Source organism: Sinocyclocheilus anshuiensis, unplaced genomic scaffold (assembly GCF_001515605.1).
Source record: "Sinocyclocheilus anshuiensis isolate Anshui unplaced genomic scaffold, SAMN03320099.WGS_v1.1 scaffold1155, whole genome shotgun sequence".
NCBI lineage: Eukaryota > Metazoa > Chordata > Actinopteri > Cypriniformes > Cyprinidae > Sinocyclocheilus > Sinocyclocheilus anshuiensis.
In genome coordinates, this window is record NW_015542398.1 from 558,556 (window position 1) to 573,744 (window position 15,189).

Below are 15,189 nucleotides of genomic sequence, written 5' to 3' on the forward strand. Positions count from 1 at the left end.
AATACTTTTTTACTTATTTTTATATAATATTAAATATATATATAATTAATAAATAAATCAAATGTTAAATACAACTAAATAACATTTTCAATAATGATTTTTTTTTTCTGCCATATGGTTTCTGGCCTTTAATTTGCTATTTTGTGGTCTGACCTCAGAAAATGGTCTGGGAGGGAACACAGCACAGGATCTAGAATCCAATTTGGCTTCAGCTTCACCAGAAGTGCAGCAGTGTGTGTCTTCGTGTAAACACATTGCGGAAAGTGCCAAGCACCAAAATGACTTTCAAAGTGTAAGTGGCTGTTCCAGAATTCTCCAAACACGAGGCTGAAAGTGTCTCTTATTTACACAAGAACAGTGGATGTTTGTGTTGGGGTTAAACTTTCCAATCCCAGAAAAACTAGTGTTGACGTCTAAATTCCAGTCATCCTTCTCGCTCTGCAGGAAAATGAAGAATGGTTTCTGGTTGCCAGGGTGATTGACAGAATGTGCTTCATCGTCATGGCGCTACTGTTTATACTGGGCACCATCGGAATCTTCCTGATGGGACATTTTAACCAGGCCCCATCTCAGCCCTTCCCTGGAGACCCCAAAAAATACCTGCCTGAAATCTCACCTGGAGACATCACAGGCTGAATGCAAGTTTAAAACCAAATGATAGACTCAGAGAAACTCCAGCAGAAGTCTGGAGGACTTTGTTGAAGATACTCTGGAGACAAAAAGCCGTCAGATTGTTCTAAGCTATGGCAAAGGAGCTCTCAGCATTTCAATTTAGGAGTGCTGCAGGTTTACAAAAGTGATCGAAGGTCTCCAGAGAAGAGAGTTGGTTGGATCTGAACTCATTTGAAACTTAAATTGGCTTTAATGAGATGTTGATATGAGTGTCATATTATTTGCTTGTCATTACTTGTCAATTTCTTTATCGCCTTTAATTCTGTGTAGTGATTCAACAGATGCTTTCCTGAAAATAAAAACAGTAAACTTCTACACCTAAATGACGTGTCTTCAGCATGAAATCATATGAATTGTTTCAGGTTAGGTAATGTCACTCCTCTACCCCCCACTAACTTGAGGAGGATCTTAATTACATGGCTGACTGGTACTTTTCTGTCTGACAAAGACCAGATCCGGGAAGGAGAGAGCAGGGCAGGAGGGGGGTGTTCGGTGTAGGAGTAGCATTACAACTACTAACATAGTATTTGAAGCTTCTCGGTAAAGGAAACCCTTATCCCGTCACTACTGCACCTGCCCAGCAGCCCCTAAAACCTCAGGACCTGAAATGGTAAGATATGTTGTTGATGTGTCTATTTAGCAGCTGAATTAATATTCATTAATGTCTTAAAGTGTCTTTACACAACAAATTATGCGTAATAAGCATAGTTACACAACAAATTATGGCTTAATCACAAGCTTTAAAAAAAAAAATAAAAATCTAGAGTGCATCAAGAGTGGAATGAATGAAAGAGAAGACTCAAGATTCAGTATTTCAGTGTTTTTCCCCTTTTCTTACATTTGTTGCTATTTTTATGGTTTTCTAGAAAAGCTTTTTCGCAAAAAGAAAAAAAAACTTTTATTAGAATCAAAAATGACCTTGTTTATTTATTTTATTTAGGTATTTTTTGGAATGTAAAAGTCTTAATTTTAATATTAATATATCTTTTATATAATTAGCATATGTAATAATATATAAATGATGTTATTAAATAAAATAAATAATAGTAAATAATGTATAAAATAATAAGTAAATAATCTCTTCTTAAATACAATTAAACCATTTTAAATAATGTTTTTATTATTAATTTTAGGCATTGTTTTTATATTATTATTTTATGGATATAATATTATATGAAAAGATTGCAGTTATGAAAAACGTTTTGCAAAGAGAAATTATTTTTTAAAAACGTTTATTAAAAAAACTTTTATTCAAATCAAAATTGATCTTATTTACGCTGGTTTTATAGTGTATAAAAATTAGTCTTTGCCAATTTAACCATTATATTACATGTACATTTTTTTTTCTCTTTTATACAAAGTGGTCATTTTAAGCATTGTTTTAGTAAACTCACTCTCCTCTACTTTTTTCATATTGAATATCCTGTTTTATGTGAAAATACATTATGTTCTAGAAATAAAATGGGCTGCACATGGCCGTTCACACTGATTTTCAATGACATTTGACAAATATTTACTTTGGCTTTCATATGCCATGTTTTGACCTCCTGTGTTTTCTCTCTCTCCCAGTCAGGCCTCCCCATCTGTGACCACTCAGCCTCTTCCTTTTGGTCTGGAAAGGGAGAAACATATTGACATGCTCTTCAGAACTTTCCACAGGCAGATTATACCTACTGCAGACCTCACTCCTGTGCTCCAGGATACAGGCAGGACAAGAGGAGAGGATGGAGGACATGGATGGAAAGAGACAGACGATGACAGTAAAAGACTGGGAAAACTGTCTGTTCTGAGAACTATCACAAGACTTCATACTACTGCCAGACCAGAACTGCAAGGTGAATAAAACATTTATAAAATAAATATACAAACAACGAAAATCTCTAAAAATAAATAAATAAAAAAAACCATGAAAATGTAGTATTAAAAATAGACTATTTTCATAGGAAAAATATTTGTATTAAAAAGAACACCTTTAAAGATGACATTTAACAAAAATTATGAAGTTCCTATTATTACTACCTATTCAAACTAAAAAAATATTCAAAAGACAGACATTGAATGGCTTTGAAAATGTTTTATACTATATTATTATTTATAAATAATTAAGATGATTAAAAATGGACTACCGTTCAAAAGTGCACGGTCAGTAATTTTTAAAAGTAATTAATAATTTAATTCAGCAAGGATGCAATTTATTAAAAGTGACAGTAAAAAAAAAAAAAACATTTATAATTTTACTAAAGATTTCTATGCTTTTCTTTTGAACATTCTACCCATCAAAGAATAATAATAGAAAAATATATCCACAAAAGCATTAAGCAGCACAATCGTTTTTAACAGTGATAATAATAAGAAATGTTTCTTGAGCACCAAATCAGATTAGAATGGATTAAAAAATACTACTAATAAAACAAATAATAAATAATGGTTAAAGTAAATAAATAAATAATAATAATTTAATTTTTATTTATGAAAAGTGGTACAGCTTGGACTTGGTTTTAGATACTCACAGTATATAAATTAATATAATATGACAAGGTGTAATAAAGGTTTATATTTATGTGATGTCTCAGGTCCACAGTGTGTAGCCTGAAGAACATACAGCATCTCCACTGAAACCAGGGACCAGCTCTTTGTGGCTGTGGAAGGTAAATATGAAAAACAGTATACTGTATGTGCTGTTCTGTAAATTATCATATTGTGTGCCACTCTTTAAGATGATTACATTATTATTTACATTGTCAAAGCCACCAAAACAGCCACAAGTAAACTTTAAACACAACTGATTTGTCACAAAACCTATTTTTTGTTCCGTCTTTGTTAGAGAGCTCATGCATGTGTATGCATTGCTGCGGTCCAGCTCGATCCTATTCACTACAAGGCTTTGATAAAGATGCAGAGTGTGTTTTCCTGTTTGAGAGGCCCCTGAAAGCGGAGATGTGCTGGCTCGGCTGCTGCCTGATGGAAATAAGGGCCTACACACCAGAGAGAGAGCTTATTGGGACAGTTCACCAAAGGTAGAGATCAACAGCATACCAGATCTCACTCTCGTGCAACTAGAATATTAATCCACACTGCAAGAATCAGCCACTTAGACGGGAAAAAGCCATCTGATTGACATGTAAAACAACTAACGGTGGTTTTTGATTTTTAGGGCACTTGAATATACAGATGCAAACGTCCCAGTGTTATTTTAGTAGCATTGAGATACTATATGTTTTTATTAATATTTTGAATTATGGTTTTAATTTCATTGGTTTTATTTATTGGTTTTAATTTGAGTTAACTACTGTATAATTGCTCTGGTCCAATCAAATTAATTCTAACTCTTGTGTAATGGATGATGTAATCTCCTGTACTGTAAACCTATTATGCAGACAGAACCATCCACATCATGTTTCATCATGATGCCAACTATTCTATCAGATAAGGTCACCATTGTGTATCTAACTGCGCCCAACAAAAACCCCTCCAGTAACCTCTCTCAAACTGAATAGGGAGAGATGTGCTGAACTTTCTGAGATGAAACCATCAACATGACCTCCTTCTCAGGACAGCCATGAACAAAGACCATGCCATGTTTGTTTGTTGTCACACACCGAGCCTTTCAGCATCAGGTCATATCAAGCTAAAATAATATCAGTCACACACAATTGAACATTCACTAGGTTCAGAAAAAAACCCTTCTTATGTGATCTTCTAAAACCAAATTCACTGCATTAAGCCCTGAGGTTTATTATCAGGTGGAGCATGTTCACGCCGCATTTCGAGGTCTGTGACTTCGAGGGCATCTCGGCCGTGAGGATCCAGGGCTCCTGTTGCAATACACGCTGCCTCTCTGAGCAGGAGCTGCAGGTCAGAAACCCTCCAGCAGGCCATTTGTATCACCCATCTTTTACAAGCAGCTCTAAATTGTACTCTGTTCTAATTATTCTCATGTATTGAGGGCATCAGGTGGTTTCCAGTATTGGTGAGAGTATTGGGCGCATATGGAAAAGGTGGCCTGGATATAATGAGGAATGTAACATGGATATATTTTGGATTGGATGGTCAAATTAATATACACATATCAAGTGGTCTATATAGTAGATGCTAGAGTGATATACCATAGTGTGACTATCTCTTTCTCTCTCAGTACCTCAAGGAATGAATTTAAACACCAAAGTGCTGTTACTAGCTGCTGCCTTCCTGCTGGTAAGTTGCCAACCACACACAGATGCTGCTATTTTATTCATATGTAACAGCTTTATCGTTTATCTCTTACTGTTTGCAGAATCATATGTTTTTTTGAGATGAGCTAAGTGGAAATGCTAAAGCTTCTATCTAGGACATGAAAGACATCGGCTTCACCTGCTAACATCAGCTCTGAAGTGAAGTGTGAACCCAACAATATAGAACTATGGTGACAAGATGGAACACTGCATCATGTTTCTATGACAACTACAAGGAACATGGATTAGTAATGCTTTTCTGACCTAACTGCATTTGAGCAAAGCCACTCTACAACTGAACATTTGCACACTAAATTGAACTAAATATTAAACCTATAAAGCTATATCATATTTGATACACAAATTAGGCCTCTAAATTATTAACAGTCAAAACCTGTGATACACAAATCTACTGCATGCCTTCTCTCATCTAATCGATAGTTCAGACTTTTTTAGCAAGTGAAAGGCCTTTTAGTATAACTCCTAAGAATAACCCTAAGAATAACTTTTATATTTTCAATAATATTTCAGCATGAACATCAGCATGACTGAGGCAAGATTTACTTGATTATCCATATATATATATATATATATATATATATATATATGTATTTTAGAATAATGGTAAGAATAGATATGTTTGTCACACTTAAAAGATTCAGATCATCAAACAAATTTTAATATTCATATATATATAAATCATGTTCAAATGTGAGTATAAAATGATACATTAGGGTTTTGAGGAAAGTTTAGCTGTCCTCAATCTCTCAATCATCATTGTATTACCTTGCATCATGTTTTGCCCCACAATAAAAAAAAACTAAGAATTTCACTGTCTTACTAAGCTATTGTGAGATAAAGAGTGACAATTTATATTTATATGCAGTCGTCTATAAGTAGTCTGCTAGTTTCATCTCACTTTTTGGCCATATAAATGTCAGAAATTGCACCAAATTGCATATTTTTTGTGCAGTTTAGGCCTCTGAATAAAATTGATATATGAGCAATCATATGAGCCATAAATGTAAGGGTTACAGGGTTAAATGTTCAATGGACTCTTTTGTAATACAAAAATATATATTACAATATACTACCAACATATATTATTTCTGCATATAATAAAGATTCTTGAAATATTGTTTGTTTATAATTGTTTACATGCCAGCCACAGTATCACAACTATCTTCATGGCAAGAAACAGGTTAAATTATGAATAAAGTATTAAAAACTAAATAAAATAATAGATTTTTAGTTTATTTGATAAAAATGTTAAAACTAAATCTGTCATCACTTAATTAAAATCTTTTCATATGGCCTATTCAGCCCTTCATATTTTGATTTAGGCTATTTAAGGCCCTGTATCTTAAAGGAAATTTACTAGATACATATTTTCCATAGTTAAGGAGGACTCTATTCCCAGTTTGAACCATACCTAGGTCAGAATCATACCTAGATGTGAAGTCCAGGTAGCATTAACAGGGCTGTACATGTAACTCATGTTCTTCAAATCATATTAGATGGAAATACTTCCAACAAATCAGAGCCACACCACAGCTGAAAATTAGCAGCAGATGCATAATCAACATTTATTGCTATGATCAATCATAATTAAAAACCTTTCCTTTCCACTTATTTTTATGTACCTCCAATACAACTGTCCAGCACTGAATTTCAGGCAGTATAAAGTAGGTGTTGATACACAGCCCCCATTAACAGATCAGTGTTTGTTAGTTAGCATGTCTGAATAACATCCGAGTGATTTCTAAAACAGGGCTTGGAGTCCTGTGAATAAAGTGCTGGAGTCGCGTCTCCAGTGTGGTCTCTTCCAGCCGAGTGCCAGGATGTTGAGCGATCTTGAAAATCAGTGATTTGCCGGAGGCACAGTGAATCAGGCAGCGTGGTACCCATCCCTGATAGGGCACTGTCCTTTGGGTTTACACTCTCTTGGCTCAGGAGAAACAAAAAGCTTGCCATTATAGAGCTCTCCAAATACGTTTAGAAATATAATTCTTTTTTGTACAACAGTTCTATTTTAAAACAACTCAACACTGTAGCTAAAATACTGCACTATAGTAAAATATCCTCATCAACCTGCAACCTCACTGGTAAATAATGTGACCTAAATGAAACGTGTCTTCCTCTCAGGCCATCTTCATGAAACTGTGTTATTCAGATGATAATTCAGTTAATGTGGCTGTACTACACAAGGGCATGTTGTTGTTTTTCTTCTTGGAAAACGGTGGCAGTTCCCAGCCATTAGTTCACAGTGGCTGAACTATGTGGTCCCGCTGTGTCCCTCTGAGAGCTCGACCCAATGACTGACAGGAAAACATTCGTTCATATGTTGATGAATTGGTTCCTCCTTCTTCTTCTGCAAGAGTTTTCAGGTGATGTGGTGTTTGGAAGATGATAAAAACAGAAGCCGTAAGTCTTCAATAGAACAAATTTGTCATGCTGACCCTTTTCATGACGTCCCGATCGTTTTTATTTAAAAAACGGGTAAACTCCTCGGAAACGTCCTCTTCGGTGGTAAAATTAACTTGATAATCTAGATGGGGAGAAAAAGGTAGTACTTTTACCCAGTGATGAACATGTTGGGAATGAATCTAATATATATCTCATAAAGAGAACTGAGCAGCTCCAGTGTGAGTGATTCCGTGTCAGTCATGAGTTTATACCTGTCTTACACTCTTCAGATGAAAAACTAGCGGCCTCCGCTTGCGTTCACTAGACCATGGAAATCCTCCCAAGCTCTGAAAGATCACACACACACACACACATATATATTAATAATGTCAAATATATCAACACTACAAATAAAAACAATAAGAATGAGGGAGGAAAAACTATATACTAATGCACAATTCTATTCTCAAATAATCTGAGAACAATATTCACATTTATAAATTAGGAATTTTTAAACAATCAGAATATTTGAGTATAGTTTTGTAATTGTTAAACATTTAGCAATTGTATTTGTAATAATATTTCCTTCATTTGGATCCAAAACTGACACACTTTACCTCACAGTTAACATCTAGGGAAAAATATTAAACATATTATAGACCTGAATATGTTTAATTTGACAAAATTATTTGACTAATTTGGTAAAACTCGCATTACCTTACATACAGTAAATTTATGCATCTCGTGATCATATACTGTGTGATGGTCACATGACAAAAATGCATAATTTTTCTAGTTTAAGAAGACAGTACAACTTACTAACTTTACACATTTCCCCCTGCTCTCCCCTATTTAACTCTATATATTCATTATAAGTGATAGGTTTTACCATTTAATATGACATACAAACTACCCTTCAAAAGTTTGGAATAATTAAGATTTTTCAATGTTTATTAAAGACGTCTCATATGTTCACTAAGGCTGCATTTATTTGTTGAAAAATACAGTAAAAACAGTAAAACTGTGAAATATTATTACAAAAAAACGAACTAAAATTCTATTTTATTATATTTTAAAATGTAATTTATTCCTGAGATGCAAAGCTGACCTTTCAGCAGCCATTACTCCAGTCTTCAGTGTCACAAGATCCATTTCAGTTGTGCATTTCATTTTTTTTTTTTTTTTTTTGGAACAATAATGTTCTTTTTAGCAACATCATATGACCCCTTTAAAAGTCTTTACCATCACTTCTGAGTATTTAATGCATCCTTGCTGAATAAAAGTAGTAATTTTTTACTGACTCCAATTTTTTGCATGGTAGTATATACAGTCAAACCAAAAATTACCAGCAGATATAATTTTTTATATTTTTTTACTAGTGGGTGCAGGACACTATAGTTCATTTATGTAAGTGAGGATAGCAAAATAAGTAAACTGTGACATATTATACCCCAAAATTCTTCATACAGTGGACTACCTGTAAAATTGATAAAAATTTGTTCTTGTGTGTGAAATGTTGAAGGTGTCTGAATAAATTTTGGTTTGACTGTATACACATAAATATATGAGTGTATTGTATAACTCACTTGATGCTATCGGTGTGTGTTTTATACTCCATAATGGTATTAGGAGGCAGGTTGAGAACTCTGCGTAAGGTGTCTCTAATGCGAGCAGTGGTGGCCTGATCACTGGCTGTCTTATTCCAGATAGAAATGATATCCTCCTTCGAACAAAAGCACAAATATTTATGACTATACAGAAAAAACTATTATTTACAATATAACAGCTCCACTCATGAACACAGAATGTGCAAAATGCTGTCAATGTTCTAATTAAACAACTGCCATACTGCTTACTGCAAACTACACTGTATGTTATTTTATAAAAATAATATTTAGCAAATATAGGTTTTATTTGCATGCTATACAATATACAAACTATATTGCATGAATATTGCAGTACCTGGAAGCGAACGGACACAACGCTATTTTATAAAAATAATATTTAGCAAATATAGTAGGTTTTATTTGCATGCTATACAATATACAAACTATATTGCATGAATATTGCAGTACCTGGAAGCGAACGGACACAACGGCCCCACAGATCTCCTCGCCCACCATGAACTGCTCACCCAGCATGGCCAAGATTAAATTCTCCCAGCACCGTGACGCCAGGCCTTTACGAAGCCGTATGATCCATTTCCCTCCACTCTTATTAGCATCATCCTAAATAATACAATCCGAATTCTATTTTCTGTCATGCGAAAAGAAGCATTCATACAGTACATGTGTTCTACAAAACTCACCTCCCACATGGGTTTGACTCCTTCCTTAAACAGGTGGAAATCGCTGTGACCAGTCAGATCACCCGGTCGGATCATGTGACTATAAAAACGCCAGAACTGCTCCACCTACAAACACAGGGCAGCTGTTGAACTGTCAATCATGTGATCATGTGACCTACAGTAAGGCAGTCAAACTTCATCCCCCACTGTGCCTGTGTTTGAATCTTCAGTACGTGAGTCTGAATAAATATGTCAATGTGAGTTTGTGTGTCTGTAGGTTACCGAAGCAAAGCTGCCGATCTGTTTAATGTTCTGTTCGTAGCTCTGTGTGCTGGCTGGCCGTCCTGGTGTGCGACGAGAATACCAGAACGAGTAGTTGTACTGAAGAGGGTGCTCACCAGCCCCTGGGACCACCGCCTGCACAAGTAAAGCAGCTCATAGTTATATAGAACAATCTATTATAATTTACATAGGATTTCTTTCTGTCTATCAATTCAAGTGAGCTTTATTGGCATGAATTATACAGTATAGCCAAAGCATTGACCTATCTATCTATCTGTACCTTTCTCTTGGTAGTGTTTGAGTCCTTCTCCTCTTTGTCATTTTTTTCTTTCTCCCCGTCTTTCGGTGAGCAGTTGTCCTGGTCGTGATCTCCACTGTCATCATCTTTCAGGCTTAAAGGGAGATAAAACTGTCAATTCCACTCACCCACAATATGTTATTATTTTAGTCACTGTGGCTTCAATCAGGGCAATAATAATTGCAGTGGTTCCAACAATCAAAAAAATCAAAAATGTGTGATTGTGTGATCATTCATATTTAAAATAAGTCTCTTCTGCTCACCAAGACTGCATATATTTGACCGAAAATATAGTAATAACCACAATATTGTCAAATATTAATACAATAAAAAAAACGTTTTCTGTTTGAATATATTTTAAAATGTAATAATTCATTCCTGTGATGGCAAAGCTGAATTTTCATCATCATTACTCCAGTCTTCAGTGTCACATGATCCTTCAGAAATCATTCTATGCTGATTTGATGCTCAAGAAAGCAACATAATGTTTTTATGATGTTAAAAACAGTTCTTGCTGCTTAACTGAAGACTGAGTAATTAATGGCTGCTAAAAACTTAGATATGCCAACATATGTTCAACATATTAAATTAAGTCATACAAGTGGCTTTACAATGTACACTTTTTTTCAGTACCATGTTATTAACTATCTGATACCAAAAATCATAGTACCATGGTACTACCACGGTACATTTTGTAACGGTAATTACATTTCTGAGGATTGTTAGAAAGGATATTATATTATAAAACTCGACTTTATTAGCGAAAGGACAGAGGCTCTGTGTGAGTTTGCAGAGACAGACTGCACAACTTTATTTGACCCTGCGCTTATAATGGTCAGTGGCTGCTCATGAGAAGTTTGCAAACATAATAAAGTACGCTGCTTATGTAACAGATGAATATATAGTAGTTTCGTTTTCACGTGCCATGTAAAGTATAGCGTGTTTGGCTTGTGCACAACCCCTCGCGTGTTTCCAGCCAGCCTACACCGCCTCATGCCATTCCAGCTGGCTGCAGAGAAGAGTTTGAGCCGGGGTCGCAGAGCACCTGCCCCCGCTGCTCACACACACGCGTAACCCGGTGATCCGTCCTCGGCCTGGAGGCCCTGAGCATGCAGATCTGGGGCTAGAAGTGGTTATTTGCATGCTGCAATCACCGCATGCATTGAAAAACACTATCCAACACAAAATCTTAGTGGAGTCCAATCATGCAACTAACACATGGTGACCTCCCATCCCATGCCAAAGCTTCTAGACACACCTCTCCTCTCCCCCCCCACGCCCTCTCTGAGTTAAAGAGACGCTTGAAACGCATGCATTTGCATTTACGCACGACTAATCCTTGCCAACGTGCAGCGTCGGGTTGATTACTCACGCGTCAAATTTGTTGTTCATTATCTTCTAGGTGAGTGTCTTTATCCGCTCTCGCTCTCGCGCAGACGGCAGCCCCGTCAATTCCGCAGCAACGGCGGCGCGCGCTAGTGGTGGTGGCGGCCGCGCGCACGCTGTACACTTGCTGAATATTTGTATTTTTGCAGAGTATACAAAAGTGGGAGAAACTGTAACCTTATCCTAGTCTAATAAACATGTTGTGTTGAATAGCTCATGTATAAAAAAAGTATCTATATAAACACACATGCATACATACATACAGTTCCTAGAAATAGAAGGAAATTATTTAATAAAGTAAATTACAACTGAATTCCTTTAATAATACTAAATAAATAAATTATGAATTTAATTAAATTATTAAGAATTTAATTGGGTCAAGTAATGTCAAATTTCACAAGTTTTTCATATTTAAACTTTTTACTTCATTTTACTAAATTTCACTAAAATTATATAAATATATATACTGTGTATATATATACACACACACACATAGATACAACCATATAATTATATACATTTAAATTTTTGTTTCTGAAAATAAAAGGTAATGATTTAATAAAAGAAATTAGCACTGATGTCATATTTTATTAAATTTTTAATAATTTAATGGGGTCAAGTAATGTTGGGTAAGCTTAGTCATTGCTGAACAGATGTAAAATTTTATTTTTAAATAAAAATGAATATAAAAAAAATAGTTTTTATATAAAAAGTTGTATAAACATCTTATGTATGAGTGTAAAATAATTCTACACATTTAAAAAAAATTTGTATTCAAACAAAGTAGGATTCAAGTTTTAAAATTCAAAATAATTTAATGAATATTGCTGTACTTATAACAGACGCGCACATGAGGAGGAAAGGGTCACAGCAGTGTAATTGCTTCACATAACGAGTCATTGTGAGTGTAAAATAATTCTACACATTTAAACAAAATTTGTATTCAAACAAAGTAGGATTCAAGTTTTAAAATTCAAAATAATTGAATGAATATTGCTGTACTTATAACAGACGCGCACATGAGGAGGAAAGGGTCACAGCAGTGTAATTGCTTCACATAACGAGTCATTGTGTGGCGGCACCAGGCACTGGATCAGGGTGGACAGTGACGCGCTACAAGTTCGTCACTAGTGCGGCACTAACAGGCCTGCGGATCCTCACACACAGGCTATTAGCACTCACAGAGGGGCCGACGGGGCAGCGACTGCGTGAGGGGCTCCAACTCTGCGGCACACTTCAGAGAGAGCTGGAGCTTCAGTAAGCCGCTGACCCTCCCACTTATTCAATCACTGTCTGCCCTTCTTTTGCCCAGTAATACCCCCATCCTTATTCTTTTGCATCCTTGTTTTCTCTTTCTCTCAAAATTTGAATTTTTTTTCTTTCACTGAAATTTACATATCATGATGGTAGTATAAATCTGTGTGAATATAAAAGTGGTAATGCCTGTGGTAATGCCTAACCACGTGGTAATGCCTGTTTTTGATATTCTAGTAAATTAGATACTTAAAAATGCTTTTTAGTTGATTATTTTCGCCTTTTTTGCAACTTGGACAAAAATCATTCATAATAAATAATTCATAATAAATAAGTCTGGCATCAGTACACATTTATAGTACAGTATGTAACACATGTTTCTTAGAGGGCGGTTGTTGAAAGACTAGGCAACCGTTGTGACAAATCCCTAAACAGTTTATACCAGGGGTGTCCAAACTCGGTCCTGGAGGGCCGGTGTCCTGCAGAGTTTAGCTCCAACTTGCCTCAACAGGTGTGTTTAATTAAGGTTGGAGCTAAACTCTGCAGGACAGTGGCCCTACAGGACCGACTTTGGACACCCCTGGTTTATACTATGATTTATCCACCGCTGGTGAGTTTTGGTAGCTGTTTGTGGTAAGTGAATTGCACCAATGGCTCCCATTAGGGTGGATGAGGCTGTGCAGAGCCACATACTACACACCATGAGACTCCTGTCCTGAGGATGGAGGGCAAGACTTTCATCTCAACATAGGCATGTGATCCACTTCCTATCGTCTCATCACAGAGATACAAGAGACCTGTGAGAGGAAAGAGAAAGACAAATCTTACATCTTACAGTGGAGAGCAGTGGAAGTAAAACAAAAACAGAACTGTCAATTACAGAAATGGTACAAGCAAATAAGCAAATAATATTTAGTAGGAAAATATATGTAAATGTATATTAATATAATTCATCATAAATAAAAAATACACTAAATTTGAACTAGATTAAGTTTATTTGTTATTTATCAGGTTACGTTTATTTGTTTTATTTTTCAAAATGATACAATGGAAGTCAATGGGAACTGAAACTGTTTGGTTACCAACATTTTTCAAAATATCTTCGATGTTCAACAGAAGAAAGAAAGCCGTATAGGTTTGAAACAACATGAGGTTGAGTGAATCATGACAGGATTTGATTTTGGGTGAACTACTCCTTAAAATGAGGTGAACGATCATTACCTCCTGAACGGCATGGCCCAGAAGCTCTTGACTCTGCATTGCTTTCCTGAGGAGGTTGACAACATTAGTACTTCACTATATTAGAGCCAAAGATTTAAGGCCAATGTCAACTAGCAACAAGAAACTACATTTTACCTGTTTTTTTTTTATCTAGGATTAGTTTTTTCACAGTGCATTGACCAGTTAAATTCTAATTAAAGTATGTCTAATTACAGTATGTAACAATTTTTTGAAGAATGTCTACTAGTGGTCGACCGATATTGTTTTTTTGACAGCTGATGTCAATATCTTAGAGAGCAGGGTGGCCGATAGCCGATATAAAGCTGATATATGTATGTATGTGTGTGTGGTATTTATTTTAATTAATATTTAAGAAATTTGAAATAATTTGAAAATGAATTAAAAAATTTGTCAAATAAACATACTTGTATTTTAGATGACAACTTCTTGATTCTATAATCCTATTAGAATATTTTTCACAAATAAATAAATTTTTTAAAAATATATAAATCAAAAGGAAGCAAACACTGTAAACAACAAGGCACTCAGTAATCTGGGATGTTTGTGTGCATTGGGAATCATATTTTTTCAAATTAAACCAAGGTAACACTCATTTTACGTACAGCACACAGTGAAAATGACATGAGTATGACAGTGGGCAAATGAATAAAGTGGAACATAGTTTGAAATCATGAATTTAAAGAGTACACGCGATCATGCAGGATACAAATGCACACTTCATAACATCTCACAACTGGATTTGACCAAGTCTGCAAGGTTTGTGAAACTAAATGTTTATTAAATGTTATTCTATTACTAATAATATGAAAGCAATCGTTATAATACTTTATTGTATACATTTTAATTCCTTTGTTTAACAGTTCTATCTGATTATTAGACAGACTTCTATCCATATCAGACAGAACTGTTAAAGGGGTCCTATTATGCTCTTTTACAAAGTCTTGATTTTGTTTTGGGGGTGTACTAGAACAGGCTCTCATACTAGGTTGTATTTTTCACATATTTTACATTATTACAACACCTCTCTCCCCAGTCTGGCATGAACGGCTCGAATAGTTCCTGTATCAAATGAAAACCCGCCTTCTGAAATATGAAATGTGCTGTGATTGGTTAGCTGGGCCAGTGTGTGTTGTGATTGGCAGCACTCGGCG

General features: G+C 35.3%; 4 protein-coding genes across 5 annotated transcripts in view; 2 read left to right on the forward strand and 2 right to left on the reverse strand.

Moving 5' to 3' along the window:
- Positions 1 to 791, forward strand: part of chrng (cholinergic receptor, nicotinic, gamma) — a 9,879-nt gene extending 9,088 nt beyond the window's left edge. Inside the window, exons 11-12 of the mRNA XM_016492094.1 lie at positions 159 to 292; positions 445 to 791. Of these exons, the coding sequence (XP_016347580.1) occupies positions 159 to 292; positions 445 to 636 (326 nt within the window). The 3' untranslated portion in view covers positions 637 to 791. The remainder of the gene's footprint in view (positions 1 to 158; positions 293 to 444) is intronic.
- A 297-nt stretch (positions 792 to 1,088) lies between these two features.
- On the forward strand, positions 1,089 to 4,963 carry LOC107692869 (phospholipid scramblase 1). Its single transcript, XM_074187028.1, is given in 9 exon segments — positions 1,089 to 1,099; positions 2,242 to 2,507; positions 3,246 to 3,320; positions 3,497 to 3,689; positions 4,416 to 4,527; positions 4,627 to 4,703; positions 4,705 to 4,721; positions 4,808 to 4,866; positions 4,946 to 4,963. Coding segments are annotated over 9 exon segments (828 nt in total).
- Positions 4,964 to 7,370: 2,407 nt separating this feature from the next.
- Positions 7,371 to 11,635, reverse strand: LOC107692895 (eukaryotic translation initiation factor 4E type 2-like). Of its 2 annotated transcripts, none has more exons than XM_016492108.1 (8): positions 11,529 to 11,635; positions 10,139 to 10,250; positions 9,859 to 9,993; positions 9,598 to 9,702; positions 9,365 to 9,517; positions 8,876 to 9,012; positions 7,562 to 7,636; positions 7,371 to 7,431 (listed from the first exon to the last, which is right to left on the reverse strand). In XM_016492108.1, the coding sequence occupies exons 1-7, from the start codon at positions 11,546 to 11,548 to the stop codon at positions 7,588 to 7,590; spliced, it is 711 nt and encodes a 236-aa protein (XP_016347594.1). In that variant the 5' UTR covers positions 11,549 to 11,635; the 3' UTR covers positions 7,371 to 7,431; positions 7,562 to 7,587. The 2 variants fall into 2 exon arrangements, with proteins under 2 accessions (XP_016347594.1, XP_016347593.1); XM_016492107.1 differs by lacking the exon at positions 11,529 to 11,635 and adding an exon at positions 11,081 to 11,439.
- A 1,730-nt stretch (positions 11,636 to 13,365) lies between these two features.
- Positions 13,366 to 15,189, reverse strand: part of capn10 (calpain 10) — a 9,894-nt gene continuing 8,070 nt past the window's right edge. The window contains exons 12-13 of the mRNA XM_016492086.1: positions 14,018 to 14,063; positions 13,366 to 13,593 (exon numbers count right to left, since the gene is read on the reverse strand). Of these exons, the coding sequence (XP_016347572.1) occupies positions 13,564 to 13,593; positions 14,018 to 14,063 (76 nt within the window). The 3' untranslated portion in view covers positions 13,366 to 13,563. The remainder of the gene's footprint in view (positions 13,594 to 14,017; positions 14,064 to 15,189) is intronic.